This window comes from Myiozetetes cayanensis, unplaced genomic scaffold (assembly GCF_022539395.1).
Source record: "Myiozetetes cayanensis isolate MyiCay16 unplaced genomic scaffold, myiCay2020 scf864, whole genome shotgun sequence".
NCBI classification, from domain to species: Eukaryota; Metazoa; Chordata; class Aves; order Passeriformes; family Tyrannidae; genus Myiozetetes; species Myiozetetes cayanensis.
This window is the reverse complement of record NW_026088146.1, coordinates 6,908-18,998: the sequence shown is the minus strand read 5'-3', so window position 1 is coordinate 18,998 and position 12,091 is coordinate 6,908. Positions and strand designations below refer to the sequence as shown.

Here is a 12,091-nt window from a genome sequence, read left to right as displayed (position 1 = left end):
TTAGTAATAAAACATTGAAATAATATTAATATTAAATATTAATTTACAATCCCAATAAATAATAATAAAATAATAAACCCACACAATGAAATCCTTCTCTGGAGGGCGGATTTTTCATCACCCCTCCCTTTCCTCCACCCCCATTTTTGCATCAAATTCATCCAGTTCTGACAATTTTATTAAAATTTTATTGAAATTTTTAAAGTTTTATTTAATTTTTATTATTCAAATTTTATTTAAAATTTTTAAAATTTTATTTACATTTTATTTACATTTTATTTACATTCTATTTAAATTTTTTAATTCTATTTAAGTTTTATTTAATTTTTATTATTTAAATTTATTTAACTTTTTTTTAAATTTTTAATTTACATTTTATTTATTTTTTTTACATTTTATTTAAATAAATGCTGCTCTCTGGAACTGGTCCAAGGCCTAGGCCCCGTCTCGTGGATCTGTTTTCTGTCCTGTCTCACTTTCTATCAGTCTCTTCACAGGTGCAAGAACCCTCTCTGTTTTTAGCAAAATTCTTGCCTGTAAAGGATCTTCACAAGAAATGGTAACTCTGCACTTTCCCTCGAGACCTTCCAAGCTCTCTAAACTCCACGAGTTCTGTGGTAGCTCTGTCCTTTTCAAGAGCTTGTCTAAAATACAGCAATTCTATGGCTGACAATTTCTAATACAGTTCTTCATTTCACAGCTACCCCCAAGGTGGTCCCAGTTGCTCCCAGCACCCCCAGGATGGTTCCTTTCCCTCTCAGGGACTCCCAGTCTGAGTCCAGTACGGCCCCAGGCACTGCCAGTCACTGCCTGGACAATGCCATTTGCCCCTGCATGGTCCCAGTTCCTCCCAGCATGATCCCACTATGAGTCCAGTCACCCCCAGTATGATCCCAGGAACTTCCAGACACTTCCAGTACAAATCCAGTTTGATCCCAGTCATGCCCAGTATGGTTGTAGTGCCTCTCACACACTCCCAGTGTTACTGCAGTCACTGCAAGGATGATCCCTGTCAGTCCCACTGTGATCCCAGTATGAGCCCAGCAGGGACCCAGCTGCTCCCACTATGATCCCAGTTGCCCCCAGTGTGGTGGCTCCAGGATAGATCAGGAATGGGGACCCCCGTGTGTCCCCCCCCGTGTCACTCCGTTCTGGGGGGGGGCTTTGGGGGGACACCTGCACCCTAACACGGCACCCACTCCACAGCCTCGCAAGGATCCCCCCAGGCCGCTCTGAGCCCACCCAGACCCCCCAAACCCCTCATGTGGGGAGACCTTTCTGGGCACTGGTGGTGCCGGAGCCCCCCCGGCTGCGGGGGCAGCTCCTCCGTGTGCGGGCAGAGCCGCAGCCCCAGCGCTCCCCACCTCGAGCCCACCGGGCCCCCCCTCGCCCTCAGCGCCCCCCGGGACGGCAATTTGGGCAGGGGGGAGGGGAAGGGGGGGGCTCAAAGGGGCTCACTGGGGCTGGGCCGGGGGGGAAGGGCTGCAGGGGGCGGATCCTGGAGGCGGAACACGAAAAAAAGCGGCGGGACAGCCAAGGCAGGAGCCGAGCGGGAGAACAAAGAAGAGGACAAAGAACCACGTGGGGGTCGCTCGGTAATGGCGGGAGGGGGCGAGACCGGTTTTGGGGTCCCCCGTGAGAGCCAGGGGGGACCCCCGGTAGCCGCGGAGTGGGGAGAGCGGAGGGGGCGATCCCGGAGCTGGGGGACCCCCGCAATCCGGGAGTGGGGGGGGAGCACAGAGGGAGCGCCGGGCCCCTTAAACGGGGGTCGCGGAGAGGGGGAACCCCTTGGAGTCTGGAGAGGAGGGGGGAGCAGCAGTGGGGGGGGAGGAGCCGGTACCCTGAATAGGCCGGAGAGAGCGGGGACCCCTGGGACCAACCAGCACCCCGAAGGAGAAAGTCAGGGGAGAAGGGAGCACTGAGATCCCCAAAATCCCCGGCATCCCTAAAGATGACCCTATAGAGGGAAACCCCCAGGACCCACCGGACCCCCAGCAGCCCGGAGAACTGGGAGCCCAGAGCACCCAAGGGGGGAGCCCACAGAGGGGACCCCTGGATTCCTGGGACTCCCTTCTACCGGGAGAGGATGAGGACCAAGGTAGGGGGAGCCCCCAATAAATGCAGGACCCTCAGCAGCCCAGAGAGGGGGAACTCCTGGGAGTTTTGGGCTGAATCTTGGTGGTTTGGAGGTTTTTATGGGCTCGGGAGAGCCAGGGGTGGGGGGTAGGAACAGCGGAGTGGGGAGACCAGAGCGATACTGGAGCTGGGGGACCCCCGGCGGGCTGGAGGGGGAGCACGGAGAAGGGGGAGGCTCAGGATCCCCAGGACCCTGAAACGGGGGGGGGCAGAGAAGGGGGAGCCTGGACTGAGGACACACTTGGGATCCCTGGGACAACAGGGTGGAGAACCCAGAGTGGGTGATTGCCTGGGAACCCGGCACCCTGAGGCAGAGAGCCAGGGGAGAAGGGACCCCTGGGACCCCCAAAACCCCCCAGCATCCCTAGGCAGGACCCCCAGCAACCCAGAGAGGGGAGATCCCCAGACTCCTAGAGTGAAGAGAGCAGAGAAGGAGAACTTCTGAGAAGATTTTTCTGAGCTGAATCTTCATATTCTGAAGTATTTTCTGGCTGAATCGTGATCTTTTGTAGATTTAGGAGGAGTGTTTGAGTTGTTTTTTTTTTCCTCAGATCTCAGTGTTTTGTGTTTTTCCAGGCTAAATCTTGGTGTTTTGAAGGTTTTTATGGTTCCAGGATGGCTGGTGAGTCCTAGGGCTGGACTTAGGCAGGAGGAACCCCCAAGCCATCGTGCTCAGCCCTTGTTTCCCCCAGCAGGATTTGTCCTTCCCAAAGCTTGGGTGGATGGCAGAGGAGGCTACAAGGAAGACGAAGAAGCCGTGGGCCCCCCAGGCAGGTGAGGAGGAAGTCAGTGCCCCTTTGGCCCTGTCTTGTGGTGCCTGTGGGGGCCAGAATTGGGGAGGATGTTCTTGACCTTCCCTCTGGGCCGGAGGCAAATCCCCTGCCTGTCCTTCTTCCTTCCTGCCCCAGGCCCCGAGCTGAGGATGGAGAGCACGGAGGACAAATCCCCCCGGCAGAGCCTGGTGGGAGAGGCCGTTTTGAAGGGCTCCCCGGCGCAGGAAGGCAGCGGGGAGGAAAAGGCCCGGAGATGCCCCCGGAGGAGGGGCTGCAAAGCCAGCCCAGGGAGTTCTGAGGAGGAAAGACCCGTCCTGTGCCGGGAAGGCGGCCGGAGCTTGAGCCGGAGCTCGGAGCTGGTGGTCCCTGAGCAGCCTCCCAGCAGGGAGAAACCCTTCAGGTGCTTGGAATGTGGGAAGAGCTTCAGGGTGAGCACCCAGCTCCTCACCCACCTGCACATCCACACTGGGGCACGGCCCTACACGTGTAGGGAATGTGGGAAGAGCTTCAGGGACAGCTCCAACCTGATCAAACACCAGCGCATCCACACTGGGGAACGGCCCCACAAGTGTGGGGAATGTGGGAAGAGCTTCACTCTTAGATCCACCTTGATCCGACACCAGCTCATCCACACTGGAGAGCGGCCCTACAAGTGCTTACAATGTGGGAAGAGGTTTCAGTGCAGCTCAACTCTCCTCGTGCATGAGCGGACACACACAGATGAGAGGCCCTTCCGCTGCACCGACTGCGGGAAGAGCTTCAACCGGAACTCCACCCTCGTCACCCACCGGCGCATCCACACTGGGGAGAGGCCCTACAAGTGTGAGGAGTGTGGGAAGAGCTTCACCCACAGCTCTGCCTTTAGCAGACACCAACGGACCCACCAATAAGGGAAGCCCCACAAGTGCCCCGACTGCGGGAAGAGCTTCGGCTGCTGCTCCCACCCCGAATGACCCCCCTGATGGTGAGGCATCCCCTGGAGTCCAGTGACTGTCAGTCCATCCCTTTCTACCAGGAAGGGACAGTCCCCTTTCCCAGGGGCAGGTTGTGCCAACAGAACCCTTCTTGGGGGGTGTGTGGAGATTCCTGCCTTGGCTGGGACCCCCCAAGGTCACTGCTGGAGGTTGAGAGCAGAGATCTCCCCACGAGCGTTGGTCTGGGGGAGTTCCATCCATCTCTAATTCATACTTCTTGCTTTGGTACCAGCTTGAGTAGAATTGCTTCAACAATTGCTTTAGTGTAGAGCACTGTCCTATCTTATGCTGTCCTACTGGTAGTTTTAGTGTTTCTATTGTGCAGTAAATAATTTTGATGAAGATGTTTTTTCTGATCACTTGTTACCCTAAATATTTCATTTCTATCAAGAGATCTGATTTGCCATCCTTAAAACCTGTGAGACAAAAGTGGTTCAGTCCCACCTCTGTAATTCCTCTAAACTGAACCTGTTGGCATAACCCAAGGCTGAGATTGGATCCAGCAGCCCCAGCACCCCACAGTCAGTTGGGAGCTCAGGGGGCCACCCTCCTTTCCCAGCCCCCTGAGCCCAAAGACCCCCATGGGACCATCGGACCCTCCAGATCACACCCCCCCTATTCCACCCTTCTCCCAGTGCCCTCAAATTTTTCACGGTTCTCAATCCCCAGCCCCTCCCAGATCAGTTGAGGGGTCCCAATCCCCACATTTTTCCCTCCTCCCTGATAGAGGGTGATCAAATATAAAGCAATAATACAAGATTGTAGCCTTAGTTGCTTACTAGGTAATTTTTAGATTGAATTAGGATAGGTCCTTCCTTACTTATGCTAACTCCCAGACAGGATATAGCTAATTTTATAATGAAGACTTTATCAGGCAAAGAAAACCTTAGAGTTTAGATAAGGGGCTTTGAAGCTCATGAAAGAGACCTTGAAAGTTGATAAAGAGAAGCTCCTGAAGAAGATACCAGTTTTGAGTTAATTGGACACTGCCAACTCAGCAGTTCTTAGCAAAGGTAGAAAAGTCAAAGCTGAGGAAGACTTCTTACTTCATCCAAAAGACCCCCAAAGACCCCTGAAAAAAAACCCCAAGGGGCGTTCCAAGGCAGTTATCGGAGTGGTGCATGTTAATGATTTCCCCTCCCACTTGTCTGGAGTTTGCTGACACAGCTAATGCATATGTAACACCACTAATGTATATCTAATACAACTCATGCACATGTAACATTACACTGCATAAAAGGAGCTGAACAAAGGCAATGGGTGTGCGTGATTGGAGGAATTGTCCCCCACGCACCCGGAGCCGTGAATAAACATACCTGCTGCAACACTCTGGGCCAGTTTTGGGGTTGGTTTGCTCAAGTCGGGACCCCCAGCACGGGCCCTGCCCCACTGCGACCCTTGGCCCTGTGCCCCCGGGGCCGGGCTGCCGTGGCTCCCGGGGCTCCTGCAGCTCCGTGTGCCGCAGGGCCGGCCCGGCCTGTCCCCAGCGAGGGACGAGGCCCGGCCCGGCTGCCCTGAGGCTGCGGCTGCTGCAGCTGAGGGCGGCGGCAGGAGGAGGCTGCCATGGAGGCGGCTGCCTCGGCACAGAGCTGGGGAGCCCGGCGCCGTCCCACCCCGGCCTCTCCTCCTGCCCCGGCCCTCAGCTGCACTGGGCACCGGGGGCTCCTGAAACACCCCAGGGCAGGGCAGGTCCAAAGGGTCACGGTGTGCCCTCGGTTCCTGCAGTGTCCCAGTGTGCCCTCGGTTCCCGCAGTGTCACAGTGTGCCCTCGGTTCCAGGAGCCCCGCAGTGTCCCAGTGTGCCCTCAGTGTCCCAGTGTGCCCTCAGTGTCCCAGTGTGCCCTGGGTTCCAGGAGCCCCGCAGTGTCCCAGTGTGCCCTCGGTTCCCGCAGTGTCCCAGTGTGCCCTCGGTTCCCGCAGTGTCCCAGTGTGCCCTCAGTGTCCCAGTGTGCCCTCGGTTCCCGCAGTGTCCCAGTGTGCCCTGGGTTCCCGCAGTGTCCCAGTGTGCCCTCTGTTTCAGGAGCCCCGCAGTGTCACAGTGGCCCCGGGGCACCCAGAGGCCGCACATCACACAGCCCCGGCAGTTGCCGTGGAAATGCCCGTGCCCAGAACCGGCTGGAACCGGCCCGAGCAGCCCCTTCCAGCACAGCCGCTCATGGTGGGTCCCTTTTGGCTGCTCAGGAGCACCTTTTGCCCAGCAGGAACGTGTGGGGATCCCCCCCTGCAGCCCGGACAGCGGCACCTCCTTGGTGCTGACAACCCCCAGGAGGGGGGAAGGTTTGGGTCGGGCCATGGGACATCTCTGGCTCCTCCAGGGCTGCCAGGACTCCTGTGGGACAGAGCTGTCCCCAGGTGGCCGCTCCGTGGGCCAGTGCTCTGTGGGCAGTGCCAGGAAAGGGCCCTGGGGGTCCTGGTGGGTGCCAGTTGGCCCTGAGTCAGCAGTGCCCTGGCAGCCAGGAGGGACATCCCTGTCCTGGGGGCATCAGGGAGGGGATTGTCCTGCTCTGCTCTGCCCTGGGACGGCCTCACCTGCAAGATTGGGGCAGTTTGCAGGGACACAATGGAAGGGAGAGATTGAGCCATTGGAGAGTGTCCAAAGGAGGGCACAGAGATGGGGAAGGGCCTGGAGGGGAAGGCGTGTGAGGACACTGAGGGCACTTGGTGTGTTCAGCTGGAGAAGAGGAGACCTCCCTGCAGTTCCAGCTTCCTCGGGAGGGGCAGAGGAGGGGCAGGCCCTGAGCTCTGCTCTGGGTTCTTCCCCCAGAGGGTGGTTGGCACTGAACAGGCTCCCCAGGGCAGTGGGCACAGCACCAAGGCTGACAGAGCTCCAGGAGCACTTGGATGATCCTCTGGGGCATAGGTTGTGACTCTTGGGGTTGGGCCTGGCCAGGGCTGAGGGTTGGACCCCGTTACCTCCCCTGTTCCGCTCCATTTTCCAGCCACCCTACACCCCCCTGGAATTGCCTCAGAGGTCATAAAGCCACCCCTGGGACCAGGCACCAACACCTTTCTTGCTCTCTTCTTCTCTGGAGCCCCATGCTTCTGGCACGCTTTCCTGCTCTCTGGAACTGGTCCAAGGCCTAGGCCCAGTCTCGTGGATCTGTTTTCTGTCCTGTCTCACTTTCTATCAGTCTCTTCACAGGTGCAAGAACCCTCTCTGTTTTTAGCAAAATTCTTGCCTGTAAAGGATCTTCACAAGAAATGGTAACTCTGCACTTTCCTTCGAGACCTTCCAAGCTCTCTAAACTCCACAAGTTCTGTGGTAGCTCTGTCCTTTTCAAGAGCTTGTCTAAAATACAGCAATTCTATGGCTGACAATTTCTAATACAGTTCTTCATTTCACGGCTACCCCCAAGGTGGTCCCAGTTGCTCCCAGCACCCCCAGGATGGTTCCTTTCCCTCTCAGGGACTCCCAGTCTGAGTCCAGTACAGCCCCAGTCACTGCCTGGACAATGCTATTTGCACCTGCATGGTCCCAGTTCCTCCCTGCATGATCCCACTATGAGTCCAGTCACCCCCAGTATGATCCCAGGAACTTCCAGACACTTCCAGTACAAATCCAGTTTGATCCCAGTCATGCCCAGTATGGTTGTAGTGCCTCTCACACACTCCCAGTGTTACTGCAGTCACTCCCAGGATGATCCCTGTCAGTCCTACTGTGATCCCAGTATGAGCCCAGCAGGGACCCAGCTGCTTCCACTATGATCCCAGTTGCCCCCAGTGTGGTTCCAATTGCTCCCATTAACCACTTCTCTGGGTTCCAGTAACTCCCAGGATGATCCCAGTCACTTCCAGTACAATACCACACTATCCTAGGAGGATCTAAGTTACCCCCTGCATGGGCTCAGTTGCTCCCAGTCACCCCACTCTAGTTCCAGTCCCTCCCAGTACGATCCCTGTCACTGCCAGTCTCTCCCAGTATATCCCAGTTGACCTCAGCATGCTCCCAGTCACACCAGTTATGCTCCCTGTCATTCCCAGTGCAGTCCCAGTTGCTCCCAGGATGATCCCAGTTGCCCCCAGCGTGGTGGCTCCAGGATAGATCAGGAATGGGGAGCCCTGTGTGTCCCCCCCCGTGTCACCCCGTTCGGGGGGGGCTTTGGGGAGACACCTGCACCCCAACATGGCACCCAGCGCTCCCCAAAGGTGCAGGACCCCATAAACCGCCCCGAGCCCCACAGGACCCCCAACCCGCTCTGACCCCACCCAGACCCCCCCAAGCCCCTCATGTGGGGAGACCTTTCTGGGCACTGGTGGTGCCGGAGCCCCCCCGGCTGCGGGGGCAGCTCCTCCGTGTGCGGGCAGAGCCGCAGCCCCAGCGCTCCCCACCTCGAGCCCACCGGGCCCCCCTCGCCCCCAGCGCCCCCCGGGACGGCAATTTGGGCAGGGGGAGGGGAAGGGGGGGGCTCAAAGGGGGCGCTGGGGCTGGGGCCGGGGGGGAAGGGCTGCAGGGGGCGGATCCCGGAGGCGGAACATGGAAAAAGAGGCGGGACAGCCAAGGCAGGAGCCGGACGGGAGGACAAAGAAGAGGAGGAAGCAGCACGTGGGGGTCGCTCGGTAATGGCGGGATGGGGGCGAGACCGGTTTTGGGGTCCCCTGTGAGAGCCGGGGGGACCCCCGGTAGCCGCGGAGTGGGGAGGGCGGAGAGGGTCGATCCCTGAGCTGGGGGACCCCCGCAATCCGGGAGTGTGGGGGGGGAGCACAGAGGGAGCGCCGGGCCTCTTAAACGGGGGTCGCGGAGAGGGAGAACCCCTTGGAGTCTGGAGAGGAGGGGGAGCAGCAGTGGGAAGGGGGGAGGAGCCGGTACCCTCAATAGGCCGGAGAGAGCGGGGACCCCTGGGACCAACCAGCACCCCGAAGGAGAAAGTCAGGGGAGAAGGGAGCACTGAGATCCCCAAAATCCCCGGCATCCCTAAAGATGACCCTATAGAGGGAAACCCCCAGGACCCACCGGACCCCCAGCAGCCCGGAGAACGGGGAGCCCATAGAGGGGACCCCTGGATTCCCGGCACTCCCTTCTACCGGGAGAGGACGAGCACCAAGGTCGGGGGAGCCCCCAATAAATGCAGGACCCTCAGCAGCCCAGAGAGAGACAGAGGGAACTCCTGGGAGTTTTGGGCTGGTGGTTTGGAGGTTTTTATGGGCTCGGGAGAGCCAGGCGTGGGGAGTAGGAACAGCAGAGTGGGGAGACCAGAGCGATACTGGAGCTGGGGGACCCCCGGCAGGTTGGAGGGGGAGCACGGAGAAGGGGGAGGCTCAGGATCCCCAGGACCCTCAAACGGGGGGGGGCAGAGAAGGAGGAGCCTGGAAGGGGACACACTTGGGATCCCTGGGACAACAGGGTGGAGAACCCAGAGTGGGTGATTGCCTGGGAACCCGGCACCCTGAGGCAGAGAGCCAGGGGAGAAGGGACCCCTGGGACCCCCAAAACTCCCCCAGCATCCCTAGGCAGGACCCCCAGCAACCCAGAGAGGGGAGATCCCCAGATTCCTAGAGTGAAGAGAGCAGAGAAGGAGAACTTCTGAGAAGATTTTTCTGAGCTGAATCTTCATATTCTGAAGTATTTTCTGGCTGAATCGTGATCTTTTGCAGATTTTGGAGGAGTGTTTGAGTTGTGTTTTTTTTTTCCTCAGATCTCAGTGTTTTGTGTTTTTCCAGGCTAAATCTTGGTGTTTTGAAGGTTTTTATGGTTCCAGGATGGCCGGTGAGTCCTAGGGCTGGACTTAGGCAGGAGGAACCCCCAAGCCATCGTGCTCAGCCCTTGTTTCCCCCCAGCAGGATTTGTCCTTCCCAAAGCTTGGGCAGATGGAGGAGGAGGTTGCAAGGAAGAGGAAGATGCCGCGGGCCCCCAGGCAGGTGAGGAGGAAGTCAGTGCCCCTTTGGCCCTGTCTTGTGGTGCATGTGGGGGCCAGAATTGAGGGGGATGTTCTTGACCTTCCCTCTGGGCCAGAGGCAAATCCCCTGCCTGTCCTTCTTCCTTCCTGCCCCAGGCCCCGAGCTGAGGACAGAGAGCATGGAGGACAAATCCCCCCGGCAGAGCCTGGTGGGAGAGGCCGTTTTGAAGGGCTCCCCGGTGCAGGAAGGCAGCGGGGAGGAAAAGGCCCGGAGATGCCCCCAGATGAGGGGCTGCAAAGCCAGCCCAGGGAGCTCTGAGGAGGAAAGACCCGGTCTGTGTCGGGAAGGCGACCGGAGCTTGAGCCAGAGCTCTGAGCTGGTGGTCCCTGAGCAGCCTCCCAGCAGGGAGAAGCCCTTCAGGTGCTTGGAATGTGGGAAGAGCTTCAGGGTGAGCACCAGCCTCCTCAGGCACCAGCTCATCCACACTGGGGAACGACCCTACACGTGCAGAGAATGTGGGAAGAGCTTCAGGGACAGCTCCAACCTGATGCAACACCAGCTCATCCACACTGGGGAACGGCCCCACAAGTGTGGGGAATGTGGGAAGAGCTTCACTCTTAGATCCACCTTGATCCGACACCAGCTCATCCACACTGGGGAACGGCCCTACAAGTGCTTGGAATGTGGGAAGAGGTTTCAGACCAGCTCAACTCTCCTCGTGCATGAGCGGATACACACAGGGGAGAGGCCCTTCCGCTGCACCGACTGCGGGAAGGGCTTCAACCTGAACTCCACCCTCGTCACCCACCGGCGCATCCACACTGGGGAGAGGCCCTACAAGTGTGAGGAGTGTGGGAAGAGCTTCACCCACAGCTCTGCCTTGACCAGACACCAACGGACCCACCAGTAAGAGAAGCCCCACGAGTGCCCTGACTGCAGGAAGAACTTCGGCCGCTGCTCCCACCCCGAATGACCCCCTGATGGTGAGGCAGCCCCTGGAGTCCAGTGACTGTCAGTCCATCCCTTTCTACCAGAAAGGGCCAGTCTCCTTTCCCGGGGGCAGGTTGTGCCAACAGAACCCTTCTTGGGGGTGTGTGCAGATTCCTGCCTTGGCTGGGACCCCCCAAGGTCACTGCTGGAGGTTGAGAGCAGAGATCTCCCCACGAGCGTTGGTCTGGGGGAGTTCCATCCGTCTCTAATTCATAATTCTTGCTTTGGTGCCAGCTTGAGTAGAATTGATTCAACAATTGCTTTAGTGTAGAGCACTGTCCTATCTTATCCTGTCCTACTGGTAGTTTTAGTGTTTCTACTGTGAAGTAAATAATTCCATTGAAAATTTTTTGTCTGATCATTTGTAACCCTAAATAATTCATTTCTATCAATAGATGTGATTTGCCACATGGTACCATCGGACCTGCCAGACCACCCCCCCTTTTCCACCCTTCTACCTGTTCCTGCCACTTTTTCATGGTCCCTTCAATCCCCATCCCCTCCCAGATCAGTTTTGGGGTCCCAAACCCCCCCCTTTTTTCCTTCCTCTCCTTCCACATCATCGCCCTACTCCCCAGCCCCCTCATGCTCAGTTTGGGGGTCCCTCCCTGCCCTTTCCCCACTCTTCTGACCTCTCCCACCCTTTTCTCTTGAACCTCAGTCCCCCTCTCCCTCCACTTTTTGGGGGTCCCGCTCCCCTCCCACTCATTTTGGGGTCCCACCACCCCTTTTATCCCCTCTGACCCCCCTTTTCCCACCAACCTCCCCCTTCCCATCCCCCACTCACCCGAGAGCTCCTCACCCGCAGCCGGGGGGGCTCCCAGCACCACCAGTGCCCAGAGAAGCCCCCCCAGAAAAGGGGTAGGGTGGGGTCCTGGGTGGGCTCTGAGTGTGTTTTGGGGGGCCTTCAGGGGCTGTTGGGGAGGTTTTGGGGGCATCCCAGCACCTTTTGGGGTGAGCTGGGTGCCTATTGAGGGGCAGGTGCCCTCCCAAAAGTCCCCCAGAGTGGGATGACACGGGGGGAACACAGGGAGGTCCCCATTCCCGATCCATCCCGGGGCCGGTTCTGCCCCCTCAAACTCGGCTCCACCCCTTGGGATCCTCCAATTCCCCCCCAGTGCCCCCAGTAACCAGGACTGGGGAGAACTGGGAAACTTTGCTGGGATCACTGGGAGCAGCTGGGTGGAGGCAGAGTGACAGCAGGGGAGGGGGACACACGACCCCCCAAAATCCTCACGGACATGGGGGGGGGTCCAGGCTGTGCCCGAGGCCGTGGGGAGGGGCTGCGGCCGCCGGCGGCTCAGGAGCTCTGTGGGGAGAGAAAAGGGGGTGACAGCGGGGTGGGGGGACAGGGGGGACACCAGGATACACCCAGAGCTGGACT

The 12,091-nt window shown here is 58.1% G+C and overlaps 1 protein-coding gene across 1 annotated transcript; it reads left to right on the top strand.

Annotated features, from left to right (window-relative positions):
- Window positions 1-2,858: 2,858 nt before the first annotated feature.
- Window positions 2,859-11,053, top strand: LOC126652445 (gastrula zinc finger protein XlCGF49.1-like). The gene is made up of 3 exons (XM_050339198.1): window positions 2,859-2,910; window positions 3,045-3,309; window positions 10,138-11,053. The coding sequence occupies exons 1-3, from the start codon at window positions 2,859-2,861 to the stop codon at window positions 10,625-10,627; spliced, it is 807 nt and encodes a 268-aa protein (XP_050195155.1). The 3' UTR covers window positions 10,628-11,053.
- The last annotated feature ends 1,038 nt before the right edge of the window (window positions 11,054-12,091 follow it).